The sequence below is a fragment of the Scleropages formosus genome, chromosome 4 (genome assembly GCF_900964775.1).
Source record: "Scleropages formosus chromosome 4, fSclFor1.1, whole genome shotgun sequence".
NCBI classification, from domain to species: domain Eukaryota; kingdom Metazoa; phylum Chordata; class Actinopteri; order Osteoglossiformes; family Osteoglossidae; genus Scleropages; species Scleropages formosus.
The window spans coordinates 18,474,587-18,491,722 of NC_041809.1; the positions used below are offsets into that span (position 1 = coordinate 18,474,587).

General features: G+C 42.5%; 1 protein-coding gene across 4 annotated transcripts in view; it reads left to right on the forward strand.

Moving 5' to 3' along the window:
- Nucleotides 1-2,105, forward strand: part of ntm (neurotrimin) — a 300,077-nt gene extending 297,972 nt beyond the window's left edge. For all 4 annotated transcript variants that reach the window (XM_018755122.2, XM_029251498.1, XM_029251500.1 and 1 more), the window contains one exon: nt 1,787-2,105. In XM_018755122.2, coding sequence (XP_018610638.2) covers nt 1,787-1,887 — 101 coding nt within the window. In that variant the 3' untranslated portion in view covers nt 1,888-2,105. The remainder of the gene's footprint in view (nt 1-1,786) is intronic.
- Nucleotides 2,106-17,136: the final 15,031 nt, after the last annotated feature.

Consider the following 17,136-nt stretch of genomic DNA (forward strand, 5'->3'; position numbering starts at 1 on the left):
GGCACCTCTTCAGTTTCATTAAAATGTACTGTTCAGTCAGTGATAGCATCATGTGTCCCAACTACACTGCCTAAAGCAAATAGATGTATGCTTTTGTAACTTAGAAAATTAATGGTAGAAAAAAAAATTAAGCCACTTTAAACAATAATAGTGCCTTGATGTCAGACATTCCACTATGTCAAGTCAATGGATTTTATTGTCATTTCAACCATATACAACTGCTACAGTATACAGTGAAACGAAACAACGTTCCTCCAGGGCCATGGTGCTACATGAAACAGCACAACACATATGAGTATCATACCGATGGTAGTGTTACAGTCGACTGAGGAAGAGTACCACATGCACTAGAGTCAGTTGTCTAAGAGCATAATATGATAGTTGTGCCAAAGATAATAGAGGATGGCATAACTATAACTTGTAACGAGTAGGAGATGGCATCCAATGATTTACCTAAATTTCACAACTGTCCTTGAACGATGTCATAGTCTGCCTCTAGAACATCCTCTGCTCGATGACTGACCTTCTGACTGACCACTTTTAGCATTGAATAGTACCTTGATGCCAGACATACCACTATGAGTATGTGATAAGCAGCAATACTGCTGGGTTGTCAGCCATATGTCACATATGATCTAACACCCAAAAAACATCATACCGATGATAGTCTCACAGCTGACAGAGGCAGAGTAGCAGATGGGCTACAGTCAATTGTCTAAGAGCATAATACTAGAGTTATGCCGAAAGACACAAAGGATGGCAAAACTTGTAATGAGTAGGAGAGTACATCAAATTATCAACCCAGGTTTCATAACTGTTCTTGAAAAATGTCCTAGCTTGCCTTGAGAACATCTCTGCTGGGTCACTGAACAACTAAAATGTAATCTTTCCAAGACCTAGATGCTCCTTCTCCTCATAGGTCCAACAACCTGTTGGGAATGCTGTCAAATTGGGCAATCTGCCCCCTCAACATCTTCATCAATAAAGATTCTGGAAGTAACAAACTTTCCTCAAGTGACTGCATCTCGCATCACACTAGAGTTTGTACTGGGATCCTTGACATAACTGAAGCTATCTAGGATATTTGAACTTTGTTGTCGATCCATTGCATTCCTTCAGTGCTGCTAAATACAGTATCTGTCTGTGAATGTGTTCTTTCGGCAGAATAATGCACCTTAAGGCAATCATTATCCAAAAATAGTTTATGGAACATGACAGTGAATTCAGCATTGAATGGGGCAGCTACTATTGTAGTATTTTGAGCTGCTTGTTTTAGACCCCATGGTCGCAGGTCAAATCCCATCTACAGCTGTAATACCCTAGAGCAAGGTACTTACCCTCAATTGCTCCAGTAAAATTGCCCAGCTGTATAAATGGGACAATAATTTTAAGTAGCTTAACATTCTAAGTTGCTTTGGAGAAAAGTGTCTTCTAAATTAATAAATGTAAATGTACCTCAGTTTCCTGCCCAGATGTCAATCCAGACAACTATTTATAGGATTTGATGTAACAAGCTATTCGGAATAGAAATCCACCATCCACTTAAGCTTGTAAAGTCAACATGGTCGAGCTGAACTTTTGACATCTTGTTTAAGTCCATGCCCTGATGAGTTCAGGTCGTTCCATGTGCAAAGGTGGAGCAACTTGTTATTAGGTGGGTGTGGGTGGTACAGAATAAAGTGGCTGCTCTGTGTATAGCTCAGCTCTGGGCTGATGAGTGCAAGCAGTGGAGTGAGCATAGATAGTACTGTTGTATTCACAGGAGTGTTTGTTACCTCCCTGGCAGGACCGGGAGCAGTGCAAGACGGGAACTGTGGCAACATGGGAGCACATGCCTCACTCTGCCTTTTGGTCGTCATTGTTGTTCAACTCTTGCTCAAATTTTGATACAAAATAAATTTCAGAGGGGGCAGTTCACAGTATTTTTCTTTTGTATTATTTTGGTCTGTCTTTTCTCAGAAAAAATACATGGACTGTTGCAAAACGGTTATTTGAGCCGTCTTGTATACAGTTCACGAACTTGCAAAATGATTTATGTACTTTTTTCAATCTTTGAGTTGACGTACAGAAACTGTACTGCCCCCCCCCAACTTCAGTGTCATACCCAACCTTCATTTTTTTCTTATCACTTTGTTTTTAATTTTCAGAGTTGTAATAATAATAAAGTTCCTTTTCTGCTCAAGTGACCAGAAAAACACATTCAGAGAAAGAGGTGTCAGACTCTTAAGTCTGCCTACTTCTTTTACTATATCAGTTATATTTTTAATTGGTTTGAACTATGCTATATTTTAGTACTATTAATGACATAATAAATAAAACTAAAGAAAAAGAAAAAAAAAAACTTACTGTTTTAAAAAGTTTTCAGAGCAAATTTGTAGGCCTAGGGCCTGGTTTTATTTGTGACTGCAGAAAGATAAGCAAAAACCGTAACTATTTTAACATGCGGAAAAACACATCTGATAAGTGTTTAACAAATCAGTTACTCAAGCAAGGCTAAAGCTTTATAAACATGTAATATATGGGGGCAAATGTCATTTAGTAAACAGTACATTTAATCATTAAGAAATGAAATCTATCGCAAGAATGTTAATGTCATATGCTTTGTATTATGATACCTGCAGTTAAAAATATTAATTCATGGGTGTAACTTGAAATAAACACAGAAAAACCATATAGAGACTAAACAGGGCTTTCATCAATTTTCTTTGAACATAAGGATCATTGACTCCCCCAAAACTGAGCCCAAAGAACTCTCAGCCATTCATCAGTAAGCTCGCATCATTATCTGAACATATCATAATAGCATTAATATGTCAGCATTGAAATATTTGATTTTGTAAAACAAATTAATTTTCACTTGTACAATAAAAAGTAAACATATATCTGAAAGAAGAAGTTGTGGGCAGTAAAAGTAAATAACATATTTTTAAAAAATTACAATTTCTAATTTGACCTGAAAATGAGTACAGATAATGAGGAAATGATGAATGCTCTTTCTTAAGAAGAATTTTTTCTTTACATTAAGCACTTACACACACAATACAGGGTCTAACTCATAATCATTTTGTATAACTGCATGTAAAACAAAACCATTTAAATGAGATTATGGTTCTCCTAGGATATGCTCTGTGAGTAAAAGCACACTCATTTTTGCCGAATTACATTTGGAGACCTCTTTTGTTATTGGTTCAAGGCATAAATATTGCACAAACACTAATAGCAGTGGGAACCCAACCTGCTAATTTTCAGTGTTGATTCTCCAGTGTTCATTTAAAGTAAATTGTGGTCTACTGCATTTGTTAAGGCTTTTTTCAGAAAGCAGAATAAGGCCAAAAACTGTCACTGAACTTCCAATCACATATCAGCGAATGAATCAGGTCAGGCTCACAGAGTAGTCAGAGCTACGAGGCTCTTAGCCTGACCTCTGAAAAAAAGTCAGAATCTGTTGATGGGAAGCCACTGCTTTAATTTTATTTGCAACTGAGTTTATAGACTCAAATGCCTTCCCATCACTCATCATTAAAGTGGTCACTGTAACATTGATCAGCTGGTTTTCAGTTTGTATGACATAGCAGAAAGTATATTTTTCAGTCTAATGAAATGATTGACCACATACATTTTGGTATACTTATCGTGTGTTTATTTCAAAGGTTTTTAAAACTGTAAAAATTAACAGAACCCAGACAATTTTTATTTTTAGCAACATGGAGTGATTTCATGAAATATCAGCATTTTTAAAGAAGTCATTTGGTGTTTAACAGGAAGTAAAACAAAACAGTCTGCTTCATGTGGGCATGTATGTCTGCAGTGACCATTAAAAATCTACTTCCATTTTAATTTCTGACACTCTTGGTCTAAATGTTTCCCAATCTGAACAAAGGGTTTTTAGCTCATTAACAACACATCATTTACAGGAAGGGATGAATGTGGATGTACAGTACTGAATATATCTTATCCATGATTGCAGTTGGATCCATAATACTGGGTGGAGGAACATGAGAAAATTTCTTTTCTGTTAAATGTTTCTGCCTGGACTTGAACTTGAAAAAGATTACCACAATGCTTAGGGTAGATTCAAAAAAATTCTAAAGCCAAATTTCGTTCTAGTTTTTATCTCTCTTGTTAATGGGATAAAAAAAAGACATACAAGTCTATAGCATTATGAACCGGTTACTTTTGATCTTAAATCAGAATTTTATTTGGAGATCTGCATCGCTGAATCTACCCTAGAGTGTGCTGTATGTCTTGTGTTGTGACAGTATTGTAAATGCATTGGAGTGTTTTCTATTATTCATCAAATCTAAAAAATAAGAATAAGGTGATTGACCAGTACCCCTTCGATCTGAACTATGGAAGGATTGTCTTTGTCTCTGCATGACCATTGCTCTGATCTGATTATACGGATTACACTTAACATTTTAACTTTTGGAGATTTGCACATTTTTCCCAACTTCACAGCTGGAGTACAGCCATTCCTTCTCACAATGCCTACGCAGTTCTCTCTTCATTTCTATTAATTTCATAATTATAGAATGACACTCTATTTCACTCCCTGTAATGTAAATGATCGTTGGCTCGTTATGTATTTTATTTGACGATTGTGTGTTCATATTTAAAACTGACAATAATAAAATGTTGTATCTGTTATAACTTGTTTCCAGGTGATGTTTTATTATGGTGTTTGCTTGTAGCCCTTAAATGACTTGATTGTGTAGGATGTTTCTAATAATTAACTCTATTAAATCTTGATAGTGGTGGTACATTTAATTATATTCATTATCTCACATCCTTATTGCATCTAACGTGCAATAAATTAAACTATGTTTTTTTACATTTTCATCCCTTTCCACGGGGTGCCGAAGAAATCAACTTTTCAATAAACAGTTTGCTTAGTTCTTTAGAGTGATCCAATTGCCTTTAAATGAATTTTAATTAAATTTAATTACGGTAATTGAATTTGAAATTGCTCATGCCATCATGGTAATGTCTTGCACTTGGCCACTTAATTGCATCTGGCTAGTGTATTTTTGGAATATTGTAAACTAAGAAATTTACTTTATTATTTCTCTGTGTTTACAGTAAATGTCATTATATTTTTGTATAAATACAACAATCAAGAATAACCTATACAGCTTACATTTATATATTTTATTAATTTATACAGCAAGATATTAAATAAAGAAATTCAACTTGATTACCTTACTGAATAGTAACAGAAAAGACAAAACCAAACTACCAACTGATTCTAGTTTTTCAAACTCTATACCAACCTTTAAATGGAATTAAATGAAATGGAATTAAAGCACAATTGGTCCTTAAAATAGAAAATAAATTATATATGGTTTTTATGCATTTAGCCTGTATTTGTAATAGTTTTACAATTTAAAATGTAATCTAATATTAATTCACTGTTCTACTTGTTCTGTTACGGAAGCAGAAAAAAGTGATGACACAATATGCATAACTGAAATTGGGAACATTCTGTCTGGATTTCCAGTACTTGCTAAAATTGTTTAAATCAAGAAATTTAAGAGAGTCTGGCAAACTCTTCCAAAAATATATCATGGTACTGCCAAACACATTCTTTTGGCACCACAGTGCCATGTGCCAGGGTATTTTTATTCATTTACTTACAATAAATTGTCTTTGAATGATAGGATGATTTACGCCCTGTGTTGCCGGGTAGGCTCCGGTTCCCCCGCGACCCCGTATGGGACAAGCGGTTCTGAAAATGTGTGTGTGTGTGTGATAGGATGATTATATTTTGAGTACTCTGATAATTGTGTATTAGTTTGGTAATGGTAATCAGTTATGGCAATGTCAAAGTATTCATTAGGTGGTTTTACTGCAATATATTTTAAGAATACTCGGGTTAATTTTAATAAAGAAACAAAACTTAATCAGAACAGCCTCATATTTTTAATGGGTCACAAATTAAACAGCAGTTAAATGCTTTCCAAGAGAAAAATGCAGTTAAACATATTTAGTTTGATGATTATAAAATTTGTTGTTTCATCAGTAGGAACATAAAATGCGTTTGGGTCAACTTTTCTAGTTTCGTGAGAAGATAACTTGGCATTCTGATAAGCAGGGAAGGCATGGTCTACCATAAATCATAAGCCATAGCTTCCATAGTCATAACTTCCAAACAAAATTTTCTCAGCTGCTATGAAGGGATGAATACAGGTACAAACTTGCTCTGATGTGTCTGCCGCTTTCTTTTCACTCTATGGGCTTCTTCAAAGAGTCAAACATGCTAATAAGAGAGTGCCCAGTTTAATCAGCAGCCATGTAGGTGCCCTACTGACTACATATTTCACTTTGAACAACAAGAAAAAAAAAAACACATTCATTTTACTCACACAAGAGAAAATAAGAAAGTTTGTCTCTGAGCCTTCTCTTCACAGAGAACTAGTGCGGTGAATGGGGAATTTGAATCAAGGTCCTTGACATAGGGCACACAGCAATTTACCAGTTTCTTAGTTGTTTAGTTAGATCCCATTGCCTTTGGTTTCAGTTTACACTTTTACCAGTTTCAGCCGCTGAGTTTACCCACATACCACTCGAAAGACCTAGTGTGTTTTCTTTCAAAATCCATAGCCACACTTACCGTGACAATTTGCCAAAATGTAAGGTGATAAAGCAAATGTGTTGCAGCAGATACAACAAGAGCACTTCAGAAAAGAGGACACTGATGTACAGGCCCACTGCTTAGCCCTAGTGGCCATTTAAATAATCATGTGTTCAACACTCTTTTCAAAGCTTACCCTGCTACTTTTGTTTTTTCTGTAACCTTTATTTTATTGATAATGAAGTTTGTCTTGATTTTCCCTCCAAAAAACATTCAAAAAAATACTTCTGGAGAAAAAAGATCATTTAGCTATTTATGAAATAGGTTGAAAACAAAAAGTTAAGTAATTTGTTTAGATTTGTTTAGAGTAATTTGTTTAAAGATTGTGCAATACCACTCCTGAAATATCACTCTTGCACCAAGAGCACAATGTTATGAAAACTTGCCAGTCACAGGTGGGATGTAGGTTTCACCAGAAGGTTGAAGGTTCAGGTGGAAGTTGTGAAGGACAGGGACATCTGGGCTTCTCTGCTCTCCCTATTGCCACCCCAACCCTAGCTGAACAAGCAGTCAGGAAAATGGATGGATGGATGGATGGATGGATGGATGGATGGATAGATAAACCAGAGCCCAGCAGGTTAAACACTGTGAAGAAACATTTACTTTGAAGAACATATACTTTGTGGAAAAAAATTGAATCCATAACAAATTAACTATCAACACAGATTGCATATAAATCATTAAATTAAGTTATTATAAAAGCCAGAAGATACATTTTCAATTTTTATGTCTTTAGTCATGCAATTAGTGCACACTATGGGTTTTGCTCCATTTTGCCCCCACCCCATTCCTACTCTTTACCCCATCACTCCCAGACAAACCTTCAGCATAGTGTTAACATTGTAGTAACAGCTCATATATCATAGCAGCTATAACTCAAATAAAGAATTTTATGGATTGCGAAAGTTTTCCCCTGTGTTGTGGCACTTTAAGTTGTTTATTTATCTACTTACTTTTTTATTCAGTTTTTCTCAAATAAAGTTATTCTTCTGAGTTGTTTCTCTAATTGCACAGAACTAAAACAAACTACAGTTTTGATAGTTGTTAGGAGTGATTGTCTCCAATGATAAGAAAATAATAAAAACATGCAATCCTCTGTTAACACAAAAATACACACACACACACACACACACACACACACACACACACACACACTTTCTGAACCGCTTGTCCCATACGGGGTCACGGGGAGCCGGAGCCTACCCGGCAACACAGGGTGTAAGGCCAGAGGGGGAGAGGACACACCCAGGACAGGACGCCAGTCCGCCGCAAGGCACCTCAAGCGGGACCCGAACCCCAGACCCACCAGAGAGCAGGACCCCGTCCAACCCACTGCGCCACTGCACCACTGCGCCACCGCGCCCCCCCCCCCCCGCAACACAAAAATAATCAAATAAATTAATTCATTAAAAGCATAGACTATAACCTAATTCTTTCAATTTTTCTCTTTGTCACTTATCAGGTTTTGATTGTCTGAGGTTGCAAATGTGAGTGTGGAGATAGTAATTTCCAGTGCGGGTCCTATCTATTGTTGTCACGACCTCAGGGAGATTACACCAGAGGACCACAGGGGAAGGTCATCATAACTAATTCCAGATTCATGTTGAACACTACACCTCATGCAAGCAGTCTTTAGACGATACAGACTTACGTGGAATCTCACTGAGAAACATTGCCTCAGCTTTGTGCTTTACTCCTTGTTCTTTTCTTTTTGGACCACAACTCTTCAGATCATTCAGTCCTCTCTCGCCAGATCATGAACTTGACCACAAACTGTGTGTGCAATTCAATACTGTGATAACTTTGTGACCTGCAGAATTATGCAGTTTTGACAATATCAAACATACTATACATACACCATGCATTTTTTTTGTATATATTTCCTCATTTCCTCCGATGTCCATCCACTGTGTCACAATCAATTGATACAGCCTTAAAATTATATATAGCCTAAGATAAATTTAAAATTTGCTCTCGGCCTTTTATTTATCAAGTACAGAGTCTCTGTGATCTCCCTCCTGGAAACATAGGGCACAAGGGTCACTGTGAACAGGACACCAGTCAGGCACGTGACTTATACTTTGTTACTTTATCTTCTATTAACTTTTATAAAATTGAAGCAACCTTAAATTTGTCTACTGTTTACATTTATTCATTTAGCAGATGCTTTTCTCTATAGTGATTTCCAGTGAGCACTATGTAGTGTTATCAGCCAACACTTTATTCACTTAAGGCAACTTGTGTCACTAGATACACTACTTACAATCAGTAGCTCATCCATACATCAGTGAAACTTGCTTTGTCCCTGCCACTCACACTATGGGTGACTTTTACAGTCACCAGTCGACCTGAACAGCATGTCTTGAGACTGTGTGAGGAAACTGGAGTGCCTGGAGGAAACCGGGGGCACAGGGAAAACATGCAAACTGCACACAGACTGAGCAGGGATCAAACCCATGTCCTCTTGCACCACCCAGTTACTGTGAGACAGTAGCACAACTTGCTGTGCCAGCATGACTGAAAATTTTACTGAACATAAAAATGTTATCTGCACAGATTTCTATTGAATGTGCTCTGTTTTGTTTTATACATGTAGGACAGTGCATTATTCCTCTTGTGGATCAGGAGTGTAATAGTGAATAGTGTGGGGAGAATGTATTAAAAAGCATTTGACCTTAAATACCTACTCATGTGCGAATAAGGACACAGCAAAACTGGCTATGGACCAATTTATTACATGAACATGCAATATCTGCCAAAATCTGGACCCTTTTTTATTATGCAGATAACCAAAAAGTGGAATAAAAGACATGCACGATGTTATAGATAGCGTAATAATGAATGTTTGTTTGTTGAGCAGCTTCTGTTAAAGTCTCAGATAATGTGGGATTGACAAAAAGTTTGATAGTCAAGTGCAACATTCCTGTGTTTTCTGAGTGCCATGATGGAGGTATTTATGACCCACAGTAAATAAGAAAGTACAATAAATTTCCCTGGCCAGAGCTAGAGCCTGATTTTGACAAAAAGACAATACTTACTATTTGCTATTAACTACTATCTGTTGATGCATTGGGTGAAGCATGATTTGAATTGGTATGCTAGCTCTATTCATGGAAAAAATAAGTACCTAATTCCTTTCAGAAAAGTCTGTAACAGTGAAAAATGTGAAACTCAGAAGTTCATAAATCAGGGACACAATGAGCAGCTAGAAGAAATAAAAAGCACTGAATGAAATCAGTTCCATGTAGCTACTCTCATTGTTGTTGTTATTATTTTTATTATGTATTGTATGTTTTCAGTTCCATCAAATGTGGCTCAGTCGGTTTGAAGTTTGCCTGTTTTCTGTATTTTTGTCAGTTCCCTCTCTCAGTCCAAAGACGTGTTTTAGGTGAACTGTCCATTCCTTCCAACCATTGTGAACAACCCTGTCATGCCCGCCAGTTCATCAGTGCCACCTGCAGCTGGTCAGGGGATCACAGGATAAAAGGGCACCCTGGAAACCCTTCAATGTGAAACCCCTTCACAGAGCAACTCCTGTCCTCTGTGGTACTGTGTGCCACTGTGCTTCCAGTGTTTTTGTCCTTCTGGTTTTTTGTTCCCTTGCCTGGCTTCCCTGACTATGATCCTGAATACTCTCTTTGATGACGTTTGTCCCTCGCCTACCCTTTGCCTGTCCACTGATTACTCTCTTGCCTGTCCCTTAGAGCACTGAACTTGAGTCTGTCGCTCTTTTCTGTCCAACGGCATGACAGAAGATTCCGCCTTGTATCCAGCCTCATCAGGGCTGGCAGAGCAGCACCGTGACCGCACGTCACCAGATGCTGTGCTGCGAACACTTTCCCAAGAGTGACTGGAGGAGGTTCCCCCTGTGCTCTCATGGACCCCTCAACCAAGACCCAGCATTGTCACCCCAGAAAGGTATGATGGGTCGCCGGAGCAGTGCCACGGTTTCCTGAAGCAATGTGAGCTGGTGTTCGGTTGCTTCCCTCACCTGTATCAGACTGAGCCGGCCAAGATCGCCTTCCTGCTGGCGCTTCTGACCAGTCCAGCAAGCATATGGGCAATGGCCAGCTGGCGCAAGCACCTAGAGATCTCCTACACTGAATTCAGGAGTAAATTCGAAGTGGTGTTTGGTCCTCCGTCCCCCACCTGCACCGCTGGGGATCGTCTCCTGCATTGACAACAGGGCCAGAAGAGGGTGGTCAGGTATGCGCTGGCATTTCGGATCCTGGCCGAACAGAGTGGCTGGGATGCAGCCTTCCTCATGACTTGTTTTAGGAACGGGCTCCATCCCCAGCTACAAAAAGAACTGGCCTATAGAGGGGAGGACTGGACGTTGGATCGCCTGGTGGAGATGGCAGGGGCCCTTGACCACCTGGCCAGGACTAAGATGACAGCACCGACCCTTGTGCCCCATGGGGAGGACCTGGAACAGAGGCTGCTTGGACGGGGGTGCCTGGAGTCTGAAAAGAGGCGTCGCCGCCTCCAGGATCACCTGTGTCTCCACTGTGGCGTGCCAGGCCATTTCCACACCGACTGTTCCCTTCTGACCTCGTACTGCCTGAACACAGGGTGGGTCCCTTGAGCTACACAAAGGTTAATTATCCCCTCTATCCTCAGGTAGGTCCCAGGGTCAAATCAGGGCAGCTCACCGTGCCTCCCCACCTAGCCTGGGGAGACTCCCAACTGGATACCCACTGCCCAAAACCACAACATCCCCGTCGGAGCTGTGACTGTCGGCTCCGGATCAGTGCCTTAGTTAGCCAACATCTAAGTTCGGGTGTGGTGACCACGTGCACCGATGCCCTTTGGGCATCAGTTGGGGCCTGTCACCACGAAGACTTGGTGTTTTTTTTTTGAGACAGGGTCCAGACACCCTGGTCATCCTTGGCTTCCCCTGGTTGGTCTGGCACAACCCTGTTTTCTGGTGGAGCGTGGGGGCACTGATGTCATGGGATGAGCAGTGCACCTCTGTCTGTTTGCAGCTCCAATGCCATGCCAGTGGAAGTACCCCAGGAGTACTGGGATCTCCTGGAGGTCTTCAGCAAGGTCCGAGCTGCTGAATTACCTCCGCAGAGACCCTGGGACTGTGCAATTGATCTTTTGCCCAGAACTACACCTCTCAGAGGACGTGTGTACCCCCTGTCCATGCCCAAACAGAGGGCAATGCAGGATTACATTACTGAGGCCCTGAACGCTGGGATCATCAGGCCCTCTACGTCTCCTGCCTCTTCCTCATAGGAAAGAATGACGGAGGCCTGCACCCCTGCATCAACTACCGGGGGGCTGAACTCCATCACTGTCAGGTACCCACACCCGTTACCGCTCATCACTGCTGCTGTTGAGCAGATTCATGGGGCTACGGTCTTCACCAAGTTGAATCATCAAAGTGCGTATAACCTCATCCGAATCCGAGAGGGGGATGAGTGGAAGACTGCCTTCAGCACCTCTCTGGGTCATTACAAATATTGGGTAATGCTATTTGGTCTGGCTAATGCTCCTTCAGTCTTCCAGGTCTTCATGAATGATGTCCTCAGAGACTTCATCTTGATCTACTCCCGGACCCAGGAGGAACACACGGAACAGGTTCGGGCGGTCGTGCGCTGGCTCCTCCATCACCACCTGTACGTGAAAGGCAAGAAATGTCCGTTCCACCAGCACCAGGTGCCTTTCCTGGGGTACATTCTGAGCGCCGAGTGGGTGGCCATGGATCCCCAGAAGATAAGCGTTGTGACAGCCTGGCTCAGACCCCACACCATGAAGATATTCCAGCGCTTCCTGGGGTTCGCCAATTTGTACTGTTGCTTTCTGTGGTTTTAGCTCCATCGCAGCCCCACTCACCACCCTCACAGCCACCAAGGGTCCCCAGTTGCCCTGGAATGAGGCAGCGGAGAGGGCGTTCCAGGACCCGAATATGTGCTTCAGTTCGGCTCCGGTACTCAGGCACCCCGACCCCTCCTTACCCTTCGTGGTCAAAGTGGACACCTCACTCATGGGGGTAGGAGCTGTTCTCTCCCAACAGCAGGAGATCCACACAAACTGCACCCTTGTGCTTTCTTTTCCCGCAAACTGTCCGCAGCCGAATGCAACTACGACATAGGGAACCGGGAGCTCCTAGCCATCAAGCTGGTGCTTGAGGAGTGGCGGAAAGAGCCATCCACCTGTTTCTGGTGCTGACGGACCACTGCAACCTTGAGCACCTTGAGAAGGCCCGTCGGCTCAATTCCCGCCAGGCCTGCAGGGTTTTATTTTTTACCCGCTTCTGGTTCACTGTCTCGTACCGACCGGGGTCCATAAACACGGAGGCCGACGCCCTGTCCTGGCTACACGACCCCGAGCCAGCACCAGAGAAGCCTGAAAGCATCCTCCCCGAAGGTTGTGTGGTCGCCCCCATGCAGTGGCAGTTCTTCCTAGACCTGTGGGCAGCCCAGGCCTCCAAACCAGCACCTCCTGACAAGCCCAAAGGGAAGGAATATGTGTCTGCCTAAGCGCAGTTTGACCTGTTGCAATGGGCACATGACTTGCCCGCATCCGGTCACCCGGACATCCGCAGGACTCTCACCCTTTTGCAGGGTGCACAGGCCCAGACCCCGACACTGAAGCCCCCAAGCCTCCTTGAACTGCTGCCTGCACCTTCCCGTTCGTGGTCCCACATAGCAGTTTTTTTTTCTTTTTTTTTTTGGGGACCTCCCTGTTTCGGACAGTAAGGCAGTAATCTTGACATTGGTTGACCGGTTCTCGAAGGCCTGTTTGGTTCCTCTCCCCAGGCTGCCCACCACCTTGGAGTCGACCGAGATCCTGTTCCACCAGGTGTTCTGGCTATTCGGCCTCCCCAAAGACATCGTGTCAGACCAAGGCCTCCAGTTCATATCCAGACTGTGGAGGGTATTCTGGAAGAGAATGGGGTCACAGTAAGCCTCACCTCACGGTACCACCCACAGGCCAACGGTCAGGTCGAACGTCTACAACAGGACATCTCCCAATACTTACAGTCCTACTGTGCCCAGAAGCAGCATCAGTGGGCCCGGTACCTTCCCTGGGCCGAAAATGCCCACAACGCACTGTCCCACACCGCCACAGGGTTGTAGCCCTTTCAATGTATATTGGGGTACCAGCCCTCCCTGTTTCCATGGCAGACCCCTCCTAGTCCAGCGCTGGCGGTAGAGGACTGGCACCGGGAAAACAACGACACCTGGCGTTCTGTCCAGGACAGTCTCCGGAGGAGTGCAGCCAGGTACAAACTCCAAATTGATCGCTATCACCGGACCCTGTCCTTTGTGCCCGGACAACGAGTCTGGTTGTCCACCCAGGATCTCACCCAGGATGGGATGCCAGTTCATTGCAAGGCACCCCAACCAGGGCTCAAACCCCAGACCTGCCACACAGCAGGTATTTGCACCACGATGTCTCTTCAGGTGAACTGGTGACTTTAAATTTCCCCCAGTGTGCGTGAATGTGTTTTGCTGCCCTACTATGGACTGGCACCCTATCTAGGGTATATCTTACTTGGCTTTATGCCCTGTGCTTCTGGAATAGGGTCTGGATTATCGGAACCCTAACTTGGACATCCAGTGAAGGAAAGACTGAGTGTCGTTTACTGGGTGAAAAAAAAAAAAAGTTTCTTTCGTAAATAAGAGAAATATTAAATCAGTTATTGAAAGTATGAAGATGCCAAGGCTTATCTTTAAACTGGTGCTAAAAATAATTAGCTGCAGTTTCTATATCTACCAATAAAATCGCCATTGTTACTAGTATTACTACTGGTACTACCATTACTATTACATGTTCCAATGCCACTCGTACTACTTTTCCACAGATTTTAGAGGGAGAAAACAGATTTGGTTTCTGTAAAGGACTGAAGTAATATTACTGGAAAGAAGATAATTAACCTTTGTGCAGATCAAGGGAGAGGGGCGAATATTAGTATAAAAGGACAGTGTTCCAACATTTGTTTCACTTTTTTTAAAAAGGCAGCTTTTTCACATCTAGGCTCTTTATAACACTTACCTATCCCTGTGTCAGTACCTCTTACTGTTATCTCTTACTTGTACAAAAAGATACATTAATAACCTTAAGCTACCCTTGCCCTTACACTGGAGCATATTTTAATATCAGAATCCATTTTATACACATCCATGTGTTTCCAAAGGCTGAAATATTTTTTATCAAATGTAATTAGAAGGAGAGGGGGTGCGGTGGCGCAGTGGGTTGGACCACAGTCCTGCTCTTCGGTGGGTCTGGGGTTCGAGTCCCGCTTGGGGTGCCTTGTGACGGACTGGCGTCCCGTCCTGGGTGTGTCCCCTCCCCCTCTGGCCTTACGCCCTGTGTTGCCGGGTAGGCTCCGGTTCCCCGTGACCCCGTAAGGGACAAGCGGTTCTGAAAATGTGTGTGTGTGTGTGTGTGTGTGTGTGTGTGTAATTAGAAGGCTGATTTTTTTTTTTTTTTTTTTTAAATTATCATCCCAGTAATTAATAAAAAAAAAAATATACAGCAATATCAGAAAAGTGAAAATGCACAGAAAAGGCAACACTTACTATTTGTGTTACTATAGTTAGTAAATATAATATTTTCTATATATATATATATATACACACACACACACATTTTCAGAACCGCTTGTCCCATACGGGGTCACGGGGAACCGGAGCCTACCCGGTAACACAGGGCGTAAGGCCGGAGGGGGAGGGGACACACCCAGGACGGGACGCCAGTCCGTCGCAAGGCACCCCAAGCGGGACTCGAACCCCAGACCCACCGGAGAGCAGAACTGTGGTCCAACCCACTGCGCCACCGCACCCCTTCTATATATATATATATATATAACTAAGGGGTGCGGTGGCGCAGTGGGTTGGACCGCAATCCCACTCTCCGGTGGGTCTGGGGTTCGAGTCCCGCTTGGGGTGCCTTGCGGCGGACTGGCGTCCCGTCCTGGGTGTGTCCCCTTCCCCCTCCGGCCTTACGCCCTGTGTTGCCGGGTAGGCTCCGGTTCCCCGTGACCCCGTAAGGGACAAGCGGTTCTGAAAATGTGTGTGTGTATATATATAACTAGTTACAGTGTTATTAAAATTAACTTTCATTCTGAAAGTTACTTTTGTTGCAGAAGGGTTCTACAGCACCTCATTTTCAGAAAAACAAATGTGTTTACTTCTATTGGTCATACAATGTAATGGAAAATACTGTGTCTGCTTTTGCTTTAGTATGAAACAACTGACAATACAGATAAAAAAATGTTTTGACCATTTAATCCCAGAACATCTCCTGGTGGTGGGTTTTGGCAAAAATGTCTCCATGCCGCCTTTTTTAGCTAGGGACCCTGCTCTTCCAGGTGTTATTCTGTCTCCATAACTGCAGCAAACTCACATAGTACTCCAGCTGCTTTCTTGAATTATGTGTCACTTACTTTGGGGACTTCTGAGACCACCTGTCTTTTCTCCCTGTCCTGGAAGCTCAAAACCACACCTCTGATCCAAGGCTAGTTAGTTTACATTTGTACATTTAGCTGATGCTTTTCACCAAAGCAACTTACAATGTTAAAGAATTTTATAATTCTTTATTTATACATCTGAGTAATTTTGCTGGCACTATTTAGGATAAGGGGGGTGCGGTGGTGCAGTGGTTGGACCGGGTCCTGCTCTCCAGTGGGTCTGGGGTTCGAGTCCCACTTGGGGTGCCTTGCGATGGACTGGCTTCCCATCCTGGGTGTGTCCCCTCCCCCTCCAGCCTTACACCCTGTGTTGCCGGGTAGGCTCCGGTTCCCCACGACCCCGTATGGGACAAGCGGTTCAGAAAATGTGTGTGTGTGTGTGTATTTAGGATAAATACTTTGCTCAAGTGTATTACAGCTGGAGGTGAGATTTAAACCTACAGCTTTTTGGTCCAATGGTAGTAGCTCTTACCACTGTGCTGTCCCAAGTTCCCCTTTGCGCTCCTTGACTGGGCCCTCCCGACTACTTCCTGCTGTCTCAGTCTAGTGATAGCTTGGTTCACTGCTTCTTCTGCTTTCCAGCTGTCAACTATTTATTTCCACAGCTCCAACACCAGTTTGACCATACCATGTTTGTAGTCCAAGCTGATGGATTTTAAAGTGTAACTAAAAAGTGTTTCTTCTAAACAGGCCTGCATTGGGAAAGCAACAGTCAAGCTGTATTGGAAAAGCATCAGTCAAGATAATTGTTTCTTTCATAACTGAGAGGCTGCAGGAATCTGCTAGTTTGATTTTCATCCTGGCCCATATGAGAAATTCTTCTTGTCTCTTCAGCAGAAAGGTTGTGCATAGTGCTATCTGAAAAATGCATGTGGCATTGTACATATATCTCTGCAAGGCCAGAAATCTCTGTCTCGATGGTATTCAGACTCCACAGACCATCTGCATTGCGCCTATCAAGATTACTTCAAATAAAGCTATGAAAGGGATTGGAAAAATGGAAAATCCCATTGCTATCCCCTTTTCTTGGTGCCACTGGCCAGTTATATACTTCTGTGTTGTGTGAAAAATCTTCAGGTCC